The 18256-nt window shown below is 32.6% G+C and overlaps 1 protein-coding gene across 4 annotated transcripts in view; it reads right to left on the bottom strand.

Annotated features, from left to right (window-relative positions):
* LOC144373264 (transport and Golgi organization protein 1 homolog) overlaps positions 1–18256 on the bottom strand; it is a 161740-nt gene that overhangs the window by 127012 nt on the left and 16472 nt on the right. For all 4 annotated transcript variants that reach the window (XM_078036367.1, XM_078036369.1, XM_078036372.1 and 1 more), the window contains exon 2: positions 3908–3962. In XM_078036367.1, the coding sequence (XP_077892493.1) occupies positions 3908–3962 (55 nt within the window). The remainder of the gene's footprint in view (positions 1–3907; positions 3963–18256) is intronic.

The following is an 18256-nucleotide window of genomic DNA, read 5'->3' on the forward strand; positions in this document are numbered from 1 at the left end:
CTAGGAAATGTTGTGTCTGTAATGCTTGCTCCTCACATGCTCAGCTCTCTGTTTAGCAATCAACTTATCAGAAAGGCCTTTCTAACCCCTCTGATCTCAAATAGCACCTACCACTTCCCATCCCATTATCCTTCTTTATATTTCCCTATAGCACTTATTTCCTCCTAAGCTAGTAGGAGGGATTTAAATTTATCATCCTTCACAACTTGGAGAACTGCCTGTAGAAATTATCTGCTTTTTGCACTTTCAGCTAAAAATTACATAGCATTGTTAAATATGTAGAAGGTATTATAAATAAACATTTTTTGGGTAAATGAATGCATGAGCTCTATGAAATATTTGTTTATTTTGGAGATTTCTGTTTCTCAGTTTAGAAGGGGAAGGGGTTTAGCCACATAAAAGCGCATATTTTATTTTGGAAGTATGTGGGTATCTTCATGAGCAGTATACCTTCAGCACTGATTCATAATGTCTCATAAGTCCACATGAAAATAATAGAGATTTGATTGTACATGATTTAAATGTACCAAAATGTACATATCTTAAAGTTGTATGTCCAGTTCAAGTTCCTCGATCCAATATTTAAAGTGCTGCATCTGAAAATATTAAATGAAATGAGGTGACTATGTTATGTACTTCAATGAATTTTCCTGGTGACTGGCCCATATCCTCCTTGTCAATGGGCACACTAGTTCCATAGCTGCTGTTGCATGTTAGCTGATAACCAACCAGATACCTTTTACCCATAGAATTTCACTCAACAAAACATAATCTCAGAGATGTTTCCCTCCTCCCCAAATAAGCTGATGACATACTGATAGGGAGTCCACAAATGTGGTCCACGTTACCTCAAAGTGGGGCTAAATTTGCCTTGTAATCTGGGCTACAGAGTGCTGCATACAGGAGCCACATTCTTGTTTCATTTTTATCCTGTTCTTTATTCCTTTTCTCCTAAGAATAAGCCCCAAGAAACAAATACTTGTAATTAGTTTGTATAACTCTGACCCAGTACACCCAGTCTGAATATCTTTGACTGATATTAAGGACTCCTGTATTATATATATATATATACTTGATTATTTTAAATTCTCTTATGAAAAAAATTGCTTCCAAGTTAGATCTACAAGTCAAAAGCAGATTGAGAATGAATTAGTTCTCCTGTTAAATCCAGGGCCATTTGTGTAGCACAGATGTTGAAGTCTGAATAATGCTAAAAATACAATACCTAGCTTTCTATTTTAATTTGTACAATGTCAGAATCCATACAGAGTTATATCCAATATTGATAAATAGAACTACATAGATATTTAAATTACCAGTTTATCAGAAAGTACCCTAGTCTGTAAATTTTCTTTCCAAAGTTTATTTTTCTTAGTTTATTATCAACCAGTGGTGCAATGGAGCCATGATGTTGTAACTGAACCACTGGAGCACTTTGTCACTGGGCCTTCTGTAAATGATGCAATTCTTGCAAGCTTATAAGTAGTAAAGCAGGAAATCAGTTGTGATAAATTTTATATACTCTTGCATACATTCCTGGGCTTGATTTGGGTGAATTTTCAAGGAGATTCACTTCATATTAGTTTATATCAATTTGCTATATGTTAGGATCCCTTAGCGGACTTTAAAAAAAATTGTTTATAACATTGTATTAGTCAACTCTCTGTCACTATGATAAAACACCTGAAATGATGAAAGGAGAAAAGATTTAGCTTGACTCAGGATTTCAGAAGTTTTAGTACATGGCCACTGCTCCAGTTGCTTTAGGCTCATGGGGGCAAAGTGTCATGGCAGAGCTCATGGAAGATGTGGCCTGTTCACCTCATCCAAGCCAGAAAGCAAAAAAAGAAGAGAGGAAGGAGCTTTGCTTCCAATTGCTCCTTCAAGTTCATGACCCCTTGACCTAACTTTCCTCAACTAGACCCCCTGTCATTATGGCTCTATCAGCACCCAGTATTCCCATGGCCTAGAGACCAAGACTTTATCACATGGACCTTTGGGGAACATTTCAGTTCCAAAATATAGCAACCACCAGAATTTTTAATGTAATTCATCAAGAATGTGGCCTGAGAATCAGTATTATTTTAAAAGTCTAATGTCTTAATATCACTGTGCCTCCACAGTTAAGAATCACTTCCTACCATGGCTTGCTAAGTAAAGAGTATGCATGCCAATTTCCTAAGGAACACCAAAACTGAAAATTCTTACACTGGTAGAAATTTGTCCTCTTAACCTTATTGAGCACTGTGAATGGAATGTGTTCTACTAGTCCATTGTCAAGAAGTCCCTCTTTTATCTACCATGGTAGGTCCATTCAGTGCCTTTCACCACAGTCACGTGTCACTTAATGGTGGGATAAAGCCTCAGGAACATTGTTGGACAATTTTGTTATTATCCAAACACCATGGAGTGTGCTTACACAAACCTAAGTGATGTTGCCTGTTACACACCCAGGCTCTCTGATACCACTTATTGCTCTTAGTCAATAAGCCTGCTCAGCATGTTACCATACAGAATACTGAAGGCACCTGCCACCCAGTGCTAAGTATTTGTGTATCTAAATATGTCTAAACATAGAAAAGTAACAGTAAAATTGCTAGCTGATAGAAATTTTCAGCTCTGTTATAAGATTATGAGAACACCATGGTATAATCATATACATGGTCCATCATTGACTGGAGAACATCATCATGCAGATATAAATAGCAGATCTCTAGAACTTATTCATCTTGCATAATGGAGTACTGGCAATATTTCTTCCCTTGGGGATTATTCAACAATAACTGGAGATATTTTTGTTGTTGTTATTGCAACATCTTTAAGGATGCTACTGATATCTCTTAAGTAGAAGCCAGAGATGTAAGTAAATTTTCTACAAGAATTACATAAGACACTTTCCATACATTAAGCAAACAATTATCTGCCCTCAAAATTCAGTAGTGCCAAAGGTGAGAAATTTTGTTCTCACAAAACATTTACTTAAGAGGCTTATCTTTAAATTTCTCTAGTATCTATAATAATATGTCTAGTCAAAGTCCTTCTTAGGGCACATTAAATAACAACATGATCCAAATTAAAAACCCCTTAAAGCTCATAAAATAGATGACACCAAAGTAGCAGCAATTTAATTATACATTATATTCTGTTCATAAAATTTAAACTTCCGTGCAGTGACTGATAGTACCATAAGAGTGGTACTTTCAAAAGTTACCAGTTTGACCAAGCAAAAAAAACAATATTTGAATCCTTCAAACTCTCTGGAGTATACTTCTATGCAGAGTCTTTCATTTGATTCAAGATAGAAAGAGAAAGAGCCACTTAGAATGAATCTGAGATAGACTGTTACCCACATGAGAACCCTCGAATAATCTTGAAAGCAGAGAATTTGTTCAGGTTCCAGCAGCAAAATCAATCCTTTCATTACTGTGGTTGTACATTTACACTGCCCGCTGCCACCTAGCTCTGCTCTTCTCCTCTAAAGAATTGGGGTCTTAAATGGACACCGAATTTAATTCTTTTTGAGCCCCTTTCCCTGCCTAATTCTGCTTGCCCAATCAATCCATGTATTTGTAGTGAGGCTTCTAATCAATGATCTTCCACTACTTTCTCATGCCAATGAAAAACACAGGAGTAGACACTTGCCCCAAGCTGCACCAAGATAGTTTATCTTCCAAACTTTGAAGGTAAAGACACAGGAGGGAAAACCTGAAATAATCTGAAGATTTCTCTAGGGGGCCAGGTGTCACAATTCTTAAGGATTCCTAGCTCCTGTAACTCTTCTCGATTCCTACCTTCTATGTTCCAATCAAGCTTAATTTTGTGATCATGTAAGTCAAATTCCTAGAAATTAAATATTGTATTTTGTATGAGAGTAGAAATATTTGTGTACTGTTCATGAGTTACTTACCAGTGTTGTAATCTTGGACTGGTTTCATGATTTCTCTTTGCCTCCATTTTCTTATCTGTAAAATGAAAATAATAACATCATAAATATATCATAATACTGCTTTGAGATAATCTATGCAAAGCACTTTATTAAGTAAAAAGTAAGCACATAGTAAGAGCCAAATAAATGTGATCATTATCATTTTATGGATGATATTAAATCTTTAAAGTATTTTGAAACTAGAAATTTAAAGAAATTTTCTTATTAATTCAAGTATTCTTGGTGTTCTAAGTAGAAAAATCATATTGTATATAATTAATGGTAATTTAATTCTATTTTTAACTTTTATTTTTTAACTTTTCTTGTCTATGTGTATTTTTGAGAATTTTAAAAGTCAGAACTTTAACTGATATATTTTAAAAGAGTCTTCCTGGGGCTGGGGATGTGGCTCAAGCAGTAGCGCGCTTGCTTGGCATACTTGCAGCCCGGGTTCAATCCTCAGCACCACATACAAACAAAGATGTTGTGTCTGCCAAAAACTAAAAAATAAATATTAAAATTCTCTCTCTCTCTCTCTTAAAAAAAAGAGTTTTCCTGAGTTCTTTGTTAAATTTCATTTTCTAAATTTCCCAGGTTTCTTTAAATTCTTTAAGGTTTTAATTGAGGTAATTATTATTGGTTGATTGCTACTTTTTCTCCATATATCCTGACCTATCACCCTACATTGGGTAATAATATTAAATTCATAGCTGTCTCTTCATCTGTTTCTCAAGTCTGTTTTTCACATTAATATGATTTAGTTTTATTTTTATTATAAGAACACTTAACATGAGATCTACCTTTTAAAGATTTTTCAGAGTACCATGTAATATTTTTTTAGTAGGAACACAATCCAATTGAGTTATATTCACTACCTTCAGGTGTCACATAATGATAAAAATGTATTATTAGATGATTTTTACTGTTGTGCATACATCACAGACTGTACTTACACAAACCTACATGGTAAAGCATTCTACACACTTAGGCCATATGAAATAATCTATCACTCCTAGGCTATAAACTACATAGCATATTACTGTACTGAATATTATCAGCAATTGTAACACAGTTACATAAACATGCATGTTTATTTTTCTAAACATGTCAGAAAAATACAGTAAAAATACAAGGTAATAGAAAATTTCAGCTCCATTAGAATTTTATGAGATCTCCATTGAATATGTGATTCATTATTGACCAAAATGATATTGTACAGCACATGACCATTATTCAGTAGTTGTCTAACTTATTCACTTTGCATAACTGAGACTGGATACTCTTAAATTATCAATTCCCCATTTTCTCGTTTTACCAACCGCCTGGTAATTATCATTATACTCTCTACTTCTATAACTCTTAGAAACTCACTTAGAGAAATCATATAGTATTTGTTTTTCTTTGACTGGATTATTTTACTTAGCATAATATCACCAAGGTTTATCCATCTCATCATATATTATAGAATTTTCTTCTCTTTAAAGTAGAAAAATTTCATGTATGTATATACCATATGTTTTTTTTTAAAAAAGAAAATGCTTTTATTTTTTAAATACATGGCAGTGGAATGCATCACAATTCTTATTACACATATAGAACACAATTTTTCATATCTCTGTTTGTATATAAAGTATGTTCACACCAATTCATGTCTTCATACATGTACTTTGGATAATGATGTCTATCACATTCCACCATCATTGCTAACCCCCTACCTCCTCCCTTTCCCTCCCACCCCTCTGCCCTGTCTAGGGTTTGTCTATTCCTCCCATGCTTCCTCTCCCTACCCCACTATGAGTCAGTCACCTTACAGCAGAGAAAACATTCGCCATTTGTTTTTTGGGATTGGCTAACTTCACTTAGCATTATCTTCTACAGCTGCATTCATTTGTGTTCTTTTTACTTTGTTGGGAAATGGAGAGTAAAATGGTTTCCACATCTTGACCATTGTGAATAGTGTTGCAAAGAACATAGGAGTGCCAATATTTCTTCAAGATCATGATTTAAGTTATATTTTACATAACCCAGAAGTGGCATTGGTAGTTGATATGGTGTTCTATTATTTTGAGAAAACTACATGTTGTTTTTATAGCATACATATAATTTTACATTCACAGTACAAAAGTATACACAGTTTACATGTCCTCCATATCCTCACCAACATTTGCTATCTTCTTTTTTTCCCCATAAGATAGCTAACCTAACAAATGAGAAGAGATATCTTATTCTACAATTTCATAACAATTCGTGAAAAGGACATCTTTCCATATATTTCTTGGGAATTTATTTCCCTTTGTAGAAATATTTATTCAACTCTTAGACCATTTTTAATTGAATTATTATTTTTTTGCTATTAAGTTGTGGGATCTTTTTATATAATTTTGATTTTAATAGCCTACCATATGGTTTGCAAACATTTTCTTCCATCCTATAGCTTGTGTTTTTGCTATATTTATTGTTCCTTTTGCATTGCAGAAATGATTTGGTTTTATGTAGTTACACTGGCCTGTTTTCTTTTCTTTTTTTTTTTTTTTTTGCTTTTTTTAAATCTGTGCTTTTGGTGCCATATCCAAGAAGTCAATACCAAGACCAATGTCATAAAGGTTTTCCTCCATATTTTTTCCAGAGATTTTGGTTTCTGATTGTAGGTTGAAATCTTCAACTCATGGTGAGTATTTTTTCCACACAATATAAGATAAGTGTATAATTTCACACTTTGTATGTGGATATCCAGTTTTCCCAACATTTTTTGTTGGAGACTATCCTTTTCCAATTGTGTATTCTTGGAATCTCTCCTGAAGACTTACCATGTAAGTATAGGTTTATTTCTGCTCTCTGTTCTATTCCTTTGGTACATCTGCTATTAACATACTCTTTGGTTGTTGTAGCTTTTAAATATATTTTGAAGTTATGAAGTACTATACCTCCAGCATTGCTATTCCTTCTTAAGATTGTTTTGGTCATTTGGGATTTTTGTGATTCCCTAGGAATGTTAGAAATTTTTTTTCTGTTTTTACAACAAAAACACAAACATTATTTAAAATGCCGAAGAAGTCCTCAGCATTTTTGTGGGGGCGTCTGTAAATGTCCTTGTCTTTCCTTTCATTATTGAAGGACAATTTGGCTAAGTATAGTAATCTTGGTTGCTATGTTATTTTTTTTTCTTGAGGTGCTTTGAATAAATCATCCCACTTCTTTTATCTTGCAGGATTTTTGCTGAAAATCTGCTTTTAGTCTTAGGACAATCTCCTTATACGTGGGGGTTTGGTGTTCTACTACTGTTGTTAAAATTCTCTGTTTTAACTACTGGCGATATGATTATATCTCAGTTTGGACTTCTTTGAATTATCCTTCTTTCTAGTCCTTTGGAATTCCTGGATTTAAATGTCATTTCCTTCCCTATTTGAGACAAATTTCCAGCCACTATTTTACTTTATTCATTTATTGTTCTCCTGTTCTCATTGAACAATTTAATGGTAGTTATTTTAAATTCTTGTTTTGGAGATTCATATATCTTTGCTTAATTTGGGTCAGTTTCTGTGATTTTACCTTCTTCCTTGTTTCAATACTGTTTCTCTTTCTTCATTGTCTTTTACTCTTTGTGTTCATATGCACACAAGAGAAAATTTGCTACCTTTTCTATTCATAGATTGGTTTTTCACAGGAGAAGATACATCATCGATTAAACCAGCCAGAGATTCTGTGGACCCCTCAAACAGTTGTGATGGTCAGAACCATAGATTTTGTTCTTAGTGGCACCTAGTTATCTAGAGCAGGCCATGTTGTCATCAGTGTTCAACAATAGATAATACCAAATCCAATCCCCCAGGTATGACTTGGAGAAATTGGAGTGTTTTATGCTACGTTCCACACTTTTCCTTCGCAGGGAGCATTTTGATTATTTGTTCTCTCTTTGCTTTGTATTGGGCTATGAACAAAAGCTATGATGAGTGCCATGCTCCTTTGTTCCCTGCTGATGGATCCTGTCAAAGGCCCAAGCCAATCTCTCAGGCAGCACTAGGAAAAGTTCCAATATTGGATGTGTAATCAAAACCTTTTCCTCCTTAGAGAGAAACCTGGAGTTGAGGTTTTCTTCTGTTACATGGTGCCATGCAAGGGAAAGGGACCACAGGGTGTCTCCAGTCTCTCTACTACTTTTGATGTGGTTGATTTTGCTTTCACCTGGATGCAGGGAAATTCTGACTAGTTTGTGGATTTCTCACAAATGGCATCAATTTAATTACCACTAGTGAAACAGTTTGTGTATCATGGAAAGGAGAGTCCAAGGCTTTATATTTCATCATTTTCCTCCTTGTTATAAATTTTCCTAAGTTTATTTTCTAACCCCTGTAGTGTGCATTGGAATTCTCCAATAATCACTTATTTGGAAAAATATGTTGTTGTTTCAACATGCTTTTTTTCTGATAAGTTATTGTTCATGTTACATAATTCCTTTGTATTCACCCATGTGCTGTCCTTGAATAGTCGATAGAGAGCCAGATTGTTCACTATTTTCCAGTAGAAATGAAGTCATCCCCCATTGGTGGTAGTGGAGGAGCAATAACACGGCACTCCTGTTTTTCTTAATCACTGGTAGTATCAAAGGGGCCCAGAGGAAAACCAGGCATTCTTCCCACTTCAGATTGAGAAATCTGCATGTCTACTCTACCCTGCATATAATTAGATAGGACAACCCCTTCCTCTGTGAGAGTAGAATCTGAGAAAAACAAAATAAACTTTAAGATTTAAATAATCTCAGGAGTATAATTGTATAATACCCACATATACAAATTTTAATTAAAAAATCTATGACCAACAACTCAAATAGTCAAACTAAGCAATATTTCAAGTAATTACCAATATAAGAAAATGACATATCAATAGAATTTCAAAATATACCCAAAGGAAAATAAAGCAGTACAATGAAGAACCATACATTCATAAATTGGACAACAGGATGAAATAGATCAGTGTTTTTTAAAGGACAACCACGCCCATCCAATATGAAATACATAATTTGAATACATCTGTAACTCTCAAGGCCCAGATGGTTTACTGGAAAATACTACCAAATGGTCAATGAAGAAAGAATAAATGCCTTATCCCTAAGGATAGCAATACAATAAGGATGACTTCTATCACTAATCTTATTTGACATAGTTCTGAAAGATTTTGTGATAATGCAAGAAAGAAAATAGTAGGAATGTGGATCAGAAAAAATATTTGTACTATTTTCAGTTCACTATGTAAACCTGTCTGATGAATCAAAGAGATAAAATCTTCTACATCTAGTAACTGAGCCCATCAATGTTTCAGGATATAAGACCAATATATACAAATTAATTCTATATCTATACACTAGCAATAAACATGTAAATATAAAGGTTAAACATACAGGGCCATTAATAATCTCTCAGAATAAAACTGTAAATCAAAATAAATAGACAGGACTTATATGTTCAATCAAAAAAATATTGATGAAACAGAGATAAACCAAAGAAAACCTAAATAAAGGAGACAATATACAATGTAGAAGGATTGGAAACAAGAGAGGAAATATAGCAATTTCCTACAAATTTATATACTTGTTTCATAAAATTTCATCAAAATCATAGCAAGCTATATAAATACGGGCACAATTATTCTTCTTTTTTTAAAGAGAGAGAATTTTTAAATATTTATTTATTTATTTACTTTTCGGTAGACACAACATCTTTATTTTATTTTTATGTGGTGCTGAGGGTCAAACCCAGCGCCCCATGCATGCCAGGTGAGGGTGTTACCACTTCAGCCACATCCCCAGCCCCCAGGCACAATTATTCTAAAATGTTTATGAATAAACCAAAGAACTAGGATAGGCAAAATAATTTTGAAAAAGAATAAAACAAGAAATCTAATCACTTTCAAAATTTATTATATCTCTACAACAGTCAAGACTGTTTTATTATTTGCAGAACACACATAGTACAATAGAACAGAAAAGGGAACATGGAATTAATACAAACTACAATATACTCCATTTTTGACAAATTAAAAAATCAAAGCAATAGAAGAAACTTAAATTTCCCAATAAATGGTGTTGTGATATTTATACTTCCTTAAACAAAAATAAGACCTTAATATAAACTTCAAATCTCATATAAAATCACCTCAAAGTAGATCAGAGGCCTAAATGTAACAGATATAATGATATAATATTTAGAGAGAACTATAGGAAATTTGTCACAACTATGATTAGGCAGAGTTCTTAGATTTGACACCAAAACCATGATTCAGAAAAGAAAAAAATAGTAAGTTAGACTTTATTGAAATTAAAACATTTTACTTAGAAAAACATTCTTTAAAGAAGATGAAAGGACAGGCTACTGACTTGAAGAAATGTTTACCAATCACAAATTCAGCTTAGTACTAGGGTTGAGAATACACAAAGAATGCTTAAAACTACAGCAACAGCAATAACAAACAAAGGTATGGACAGAGAATTTATATTAAAAAAAGCTATACAGCCTACAAACAACCATATAAAAAGATGTTTCACATCATTAGTAAATGGAAAATGCAAATTAATACCACAAATCAAATATGGCTATATACCAATCAGAATCACTAAAATAATCAATAGTGACAATGCAAAATGCTGTTGAGAATGTAAACTGTACCACTTATGCATATCTAATGGAGATATAAAATGGCACAATTACTTTGAAAAAGAATTTAGCATTTGCTTAAAAATTAAGCATGCAAATATGATATGACTCAGCAATTGCATCCTGGGCATTTATCCCAGAAAAATAAAAATTTATGCTCATTCAAGAATCTGAATAAATGTCAAAAGATTTATGCTGAGGGAAAAAATAGAAACAATCCTAAAAGTTATCCTACACTGTAGAGTTCCATTTATATAATGTTTTCGAAGTGACAGATTTATAGAGATGGACAATAGATTAGTGGTTGTCAATGGATATGGTGAGGGGATGGTTATAGCTATGTAAAAGCCACAGGAGAGATCTCTGTGACTAGAGAAATATTCTGTATCTTAACTGCATCATGTTGTGGTTTAGATATTACGTGGTCCCCCAAAACTCATGTGAGATAATGCAAGAAACTTTAAAGGTGAAATGATTATGTTATGAGAGCCTTAACTTAATCAGTGCATTAATCCACTTGAATGCATTAACTGGGTGGTAACTAGGCAGGTAGAGTATGACTGGAGCAAGTGAGTCATTGTGGGAGGCATTTGGGGAATATATTTTATCCCTAGAAAGTGGAACTGCTTTCTGCTTCCTGATGGCCATGTCCTGAGCTACTTTCCTCCACCATACTTTTCTGCCATTTCTATTGGGCCCAGAGCAATAGAAATGGCTCTCTATAGACCGAGACCTCTAAAGTTCTAAAGGTGAAGTTATATTTAGGGTTTTAAAGCCATGAGCTCCAAATACACTTTGTTCTTGTCAGGATTTTTTGGTTACAATATAGAAAAACTGATTAAAACAAATGTCAATATTCAGGTTGTGATATTGTACTACAGTCTGACAAGATGTTACTATAGTGGTGAGTGGATAAAGGATAGATAAGATCTATTATGCATTAGCTTTATAATTGAATATTGCTGTTGGTTAGATGTGAGGAGTCCTGAAAATGCTCATGTGCAAGACAATGCAAGGTTTAGAGGTGAAATAATGGATTATGAGAGTCTTAACCAAATTGGTGAATTAATCCCCCAATAGGGAATAACTGGGTGGTAACTAAATACAGGTGGAGTATGACTGGAGGAGGTAGATCATTGGGGTATGCCTTTAGGACATGTATTTTGTCCCTGATGAGTACACTTTTTCTTACTCTGCTTCCTGGTTGGATGTCCTGAACCGCTTTCTTCTGCCATAACCTTCTGCCATGGTATTCTTACATCTGACCCAGAACAATAAAGTTGGCCATTTGAAATCTTTGAAACCATGAGTGCCAAATAAACTTTTTCTCCTCTAAAATTGTTCTTGGCAGATATTTTGATCACAGCAGCAAAAAAGCTGACTAAAACAAATGTATGCTACTATTATCTCAAAATAAGTAGCTTAATGAATGAAAAGTCATGATTTTTAAGGAATATAAATAATAAATAGAAGTGTCGGGCTAGGGATGTTGCTCAATGGTACATACTTGCCTAGAATATGTGAGACCTTGCACTATATCCACAGCACTGCAAAACTAAAACAAAATTAAATTAAAATGCCTTGATTTTTCTCAAATACAGACACCATTTATCATGGAACTTAAGATTAGTGAAAATATACTTTCATAAATTTCCTAAAGTTCACAATCTAATGACTAGAGGTAGTTTGTCCTGAAATAAGCTACATTTATATCATAGACCATAGGAATATACTTTTCTAATTTGGTTACAAGAAGAAATTCCTTGTAACACATTTATATATATATAAATAATCACCATCCATGTATATGTTTTACCAATGATGTGCTATTTATACATAAATAAGGAGGTAATCACAGACTTGTATCTGAAATTTCAGCAGAGTTATTAAAATACTGTTGACAAAATTCATAGCAAAAACTTGATATTTAGTAGAACAAGGTAAAATTAGAAAAGTGAAGGTACATTGTGCTTCTCTTTCTTCTATAGGGTTCAAAATACATTTATTTTTTCATTTCCTAGAGAATATTTTAGCAAGGCTAGCTATTGAATGTTTCATCTACTAATATTTACAGACAGAAAATATAATTTTTGCCTGAGTATTGCTATATGGGAAAAAGATATTGCTATTTTACAGGGCTTTTTATAAATATGCTATTGCTAGTTTTTAGCAATAGCTATTTGTAACTAATAAAACCTATAGCATCCTTATAGTTTGCAACAAAACATTACCAACATCTTATTGACTAAAGGGGCTGCTCCATGATTATATATAACTGAAACAAATTGTAAACCAATAATGGAGACATGAAAGCCAGCTGGATTTATAAGGAATTATTTCCAATGTGCAAAAACATAGTTAATACAACATGAAGGACTGGTGGGGAATACCAAGTGATAGATAATACAGACATTTTTCCTCACATGTACCCCTCCTCCCAAAAAAACAAATCTAATTTCATTTGTATTCCAAAGAAATTTTCAGAAAGAAAAAGCAAAATTGCCAATTTGACAGAAAGCATTTATCCAAAAAAAATATTATAGACATCTGCACAATGCAAAACAAAAATGATTTGGCTGCAACCAGAATTTATTTTGTTATCACTGGAAACTTTGTCTTTGGCAAAATTATCAGGTTTTTTTAATCAAATGTCCTCTAAAATATGGCTGTTTTATATGATAGGCTATTGTTACTTTCTGGCTAAGCATGATGAACTAAGAACATTTATCATATGGAACATTAAAAACCAAGAAAAGGGACCAGAGGGCACATCTCAGTGATGGAGTACTTGCCTGGCACACGTGAGATTCTGTGTTTGATCCCCAGCAATTGTGCACGTGTGTGTGTGTGTGTGTGTGTGTGTGTGTGTATTCATATATATACCACAGAGGAGAGAACTACAGATTTCCGTGACTTCGGGGTTACATCCTGATAAACCCATTGTGAAATTAAAATAATTGAAGAAAAAAATGCATTTAATATACTCAATCTAATGAACACCATAGCTTAGAAATGCAGTGTAAGCTGGAACAAAGTGTAAGCTGGGGCATCCACAGTTTACCCTTGTGATTGTGTGGTTGACTGAGAGTTATAGCTTGCTGCTTCTACCTACAGGATAGTATTGCATTGCATATTTCTAACCTGGACATGATAAAATTTCAGAATTCAAAGTATTCTCAAAATATTACATATTCCATTTATACCCCATAAAGGTAACCTGGAAAAATTATAATCCTTCTTCCACTTTCAAATAATGTCCCTTTCACAATTTTTATACTATTGTTTTTTAAATGTCAATGATTGACTTTCAGGGTTAATAAGCATAATTTTTAAAAAATCTATTATAATTTGTTAATCAATCTCTAAATACGTATACAAAACCTAATTTTCATGCTCTATGGAATAATTTCCAAAATAGGTGTAAATACAACAAAAGCTTAATAGTTAATAGAGGAGAATAATCATTTCCAAATTATACATTCACGTAAACTTAAGATATAATTATTTTCATAATATTTAAAATAACCAAAAGTTAATTTTTCTTCCTGCTTTTGACCCTTCATTCACTCAATCAAAAAAGTATTTTGTATGCCTTTAGTTCAGACACTGCCTTGTATTTGGAGAAACCTATGGTTTCCAAAATCCCCTTGATCTAGTCCTAAAGAAGACCAAGTGTCGTTTTTCTGTAATGTTACAGGAAAAGTAAAGTCACTTAGAATAGGCTCTCGGCAGGTGAGCACATCATTTTTCAGCTGATTTTTACTATCTTCTAAGCAAATATTTCACCTAACTATAATGTATGCACAACCTATGGCTTAGTGGAAGAAACGATATAATGAAGTAAAATGTCATTTATGAAGTACAACTTTCTACTTACTGTCTAGAAGACAAAGGCCCAATTGGAAGTTTAAAAATGCTGAACAATAACTAAGTTTTCATACTGAAAGATAAGACCTGAATACTGAAAATCACTCTTTCTATGGAAACTGCACAAAGAACAAAGCTTGCACATACAGGAAGAAATCAAGACTAATTTTACCTTCTATAGAGAAAGGATGTGGGGTTTGGGTAGAATTTCCAAATCCTACACAAAGAAAGTATGTGTTCAGATAAGTATAACTCCTGGCAGAGCCAATTTAATCAACCATTCTTCCTAAGATGTTTATGTGACTTCTGAGAAAGAGGGAACTTTTCTAACAAAGAATACATTGCTTCCACTCTGAGTAGCACCAGTTTGTCAAATCCTGATGTGCCATGGAGGACAGGCACGGACTAAGACCACTACAAAGGGAAGGAGAAGAAAAAGAGGAACATTGATGATCAAGCAGTTAGTTGTTCACAGCAGTGATTTAAAAAAAAAATCCCCTTCTACATCTAAGCAATGGGATGAGTCGTCTCCTAAGGATGCACAACAAAACTGCAGAAAATCATTTACCTTGAAACAAACAAAAAAAGAGGATCATTCATTTCAAAACAAAACTGTAGTGCACAGCATTCTACTACAAAATTCAAATAACCATGTAAGCATTAAAGAAGATTTCTTTGCACAATAGGAAGAAAAAAATATTAGCTAGAGAGTTCCACTTCTGGCCTACAAAGTATAAACATGTATTAAAGGCAAGAGAACTCTGAGGGCAAGAAAAATTAAAAAGCAGAGACCAGCAATATTTGACAAGAGCTTAATTCCTTAATCCAGTTCCTGTAAGATTCCATTTAGATTTCCATATGAGCCATAAACAGCCTTGGAAATGGTTTTCAAAAATCATTAGGTCTACAAAATTTATGTACAGCTCACAAAATTTGCATTGACCAAATCCTCATTTAACAATTCTCATTTACTTCTTTAATCCTGCCTAACCAATTTTAATATCTATAATTTGCACATTGTGAAAGAACATTCACATATACTTTACATGCCTATGCACAGTAAATTCATAGTGTTTTACTAGTTGTGTTTATGAACAATATTAATAAAGCTATGATGTGTGTGAGCATATATATGTATATGTAGATGTATTCCTGAACATACATATGCTAATTATCAGACATTGTATATAAATACAGTGTAAAATATTACATACATATACAAAATATTCATAGTTATGTCTACTTATGATTTTCTATAGAAATGCACATATAAAACTTGCATGCCAGTACACACTACATGTACATATATGTACATATATATTATACAGAGAGAGAGTGAGTCTATGCCCATTGAATAAGATAGAAATATTTATTTCTTTAAGATGTCCATCACGATTCTAAATAGGCACTAAGGATGTCATCATGGCAACATAAATATTTAAATTGTCACACTGTGATTTACAGCTATAGATGTTTATTCTTCTGCCTCCCTATTGTTTATATATTGTAAGTAAATTTTGTTTTACTTATACATGACCTCTTCCAATATTAGATAATAAAAACATTAAAACAAATTTTAAATAATCAAATAGCATTTTGAAAAGGTATAATTATTTTTTCTAGATCAATTTTTCCTCTTTTGCTCCACTGTGAACAGATCAGATGTGTCACCAGGAAAAAAAAAACTTTAGCCAGATGAATCTCGACCTGCTATCATGAGAGGATCTAAGGTCAATTTCATTTATGTCAAAATTGTTTATAATTTAAACTTACATAGTGGAAAGTCAATAGAGTAGATTGACAAATCACAAAAGAATTGAATAGATATACAAAAGAACTTACCATTGAAGGAAAATGTAAAATATATATTTTTTGCATTATTTAGGTACATTTAGAATATTAAAATATTAATCTAGAGAGGCAGATTTTAAGAGTAATACTTACCCAATTGACATTATTGGATTAACAGGGGAAGATTAAAATTTCTTTACAACATTTATTGATAGCATTTTAAAAATCATTATGGCTACATAGAGCTACCAATTGTAAGCAGGAGGAATATATAGCATTTAAATAATTACCTTGGGCTTAGATAATATTCTAAATATCTTAATTTCATTAACTCATTTAATTTTCAAAACAACTTTGTTAAATAGGTGTCATGTTTCAAAACCCTTTGAAAACGATAAATTTGTGTCATAAATATGTGTGTTTATGTTTTGACCCATTTTGAAAATTATAAAATTATGTCACATGAATATGTATGTTTGTGTGTATTTTCTAACTTTACCAGGGAAGCAATTTAATATTTAATTTTAATGTTCAATTTTTGAACCTAATTCATATATATACATATACATAAACCTATATAAAATACATATATTATACACAACACACACACACACACACACACACACACACACACACACACACGAAGTGTGTGAAGTAAGTCTCAACATCCTTTGCAAATTGAGAAACACAAATTAAGATACCATTACATACCTATTAGAATTCCAAACTTTAAAGAAACTGATGAAATATGACACACACACAAATTCATTAATTGTGCATAAGTAGAAAAGAGAATTTCCATATATATAGAAATTATTATAGTGTACAGTGGATAAATTTTGACATGTGTACACATCCATGAGAGCATCTTTCAAATGGCAGGGGGGAAGAGAGCTAAAATAGGGGTGTTATTTACAACCAGTTGTTATATTCAAACATATATCCAAACATAAATATATCATATATATGTTCAGGTATGATTTTCCTGATTTATAAATTTATCATTCTTCTTGAGGTAAGAAGATATGTTCTTGGTCTCTCGCTGTAAACCTGTAAACGTTGTAATGAGCATTCTAAATCAGGGTTAGCTGGAAAATATCTACTAATTCACTCTGGATATGTTTAGTAGTCAACTTAATTATTAACATAGATACATCCATGAAACCATAAATACAGTCAAGATGAAAATCAATCCATCACACCTAAAAGCTTCCTAACATACCTTAAATTTACTCCCTTCCCTTTCTCCTTGCCAACTCATAAAAATTAATGATTGCATTTTATCACATTTTGTTAATTTTTAACTATTTGAAATTCTAATGGGAATGTCTGTAATCTTGTGTTTTTAATATTTAAATTTCCCAAATGACAAAAATATTGAGCATTACTTCAATGGCATTTCTTTCTGTAAAAGTTAAGTTAAATGTCTTGTTGGTAATTGTTCATAATTGACTTTTTGTATGTTTGTAACTATATATAACTTACTATTATGTATGCTATTTTGTTTTATTTCAATGTCTAATTGTGCCTAACTTAAATGCAATTTTATTGTATATTTATCTTGTATCCTGCAATCATAGTAAACTAACTTATTCATTTTTGAAGTATATTTGTGCAATCCATGTAATTTTTCTCCATAAGTGACAATCTTCTGGGCAAATAAAAGTAATTTGAATTCTTTCTTTCTTATGCAAATACCCTTCCTTCCTTCCTTCCTTCCTTTCTTTCTTCCTTCCTTTCTTTCTTCTTTCTTTCCTTCCTTTCTTTTTTGCTTTACTTTCTCAAATAGAAGCTTCAGTAAAACTTCAGTTGCTTCAGTTGAAAACATGTGAAAAAGTGAACATACCTTATTCCTAATTCTAGAAGGAAAGCAGTTAGTGTTTCCTCATTAGGTGTGTGGTTGGCTGTAGGTATTTTTATCATTTGTTTGTTTGTTGGTGGTGCATGTTTTTATTCTTGCTTGTTTGCTTGGAGACAACCTTTATCAAATTGAAAAATGGTTATTCTCAAATTATTAATTTTCTTA

The sequence above is a fragment of the Ictidomys tridecemlineatus genome, unplaced genomic scaffold, assembly GCF_052094955.1.
Source record: "Ictidomys tridecemlineatus isolate mIctTri1 unplaced genomic scaffold, mIctTri1.hap1 Scaffold_335, whole genome shotgun sequence".
NCBI lineage: Eukaryota > Metazoa > Chordata > Mammalia > Rodentia > Sciuridae > Ictidomys > Ictidomys tridecemlineatus.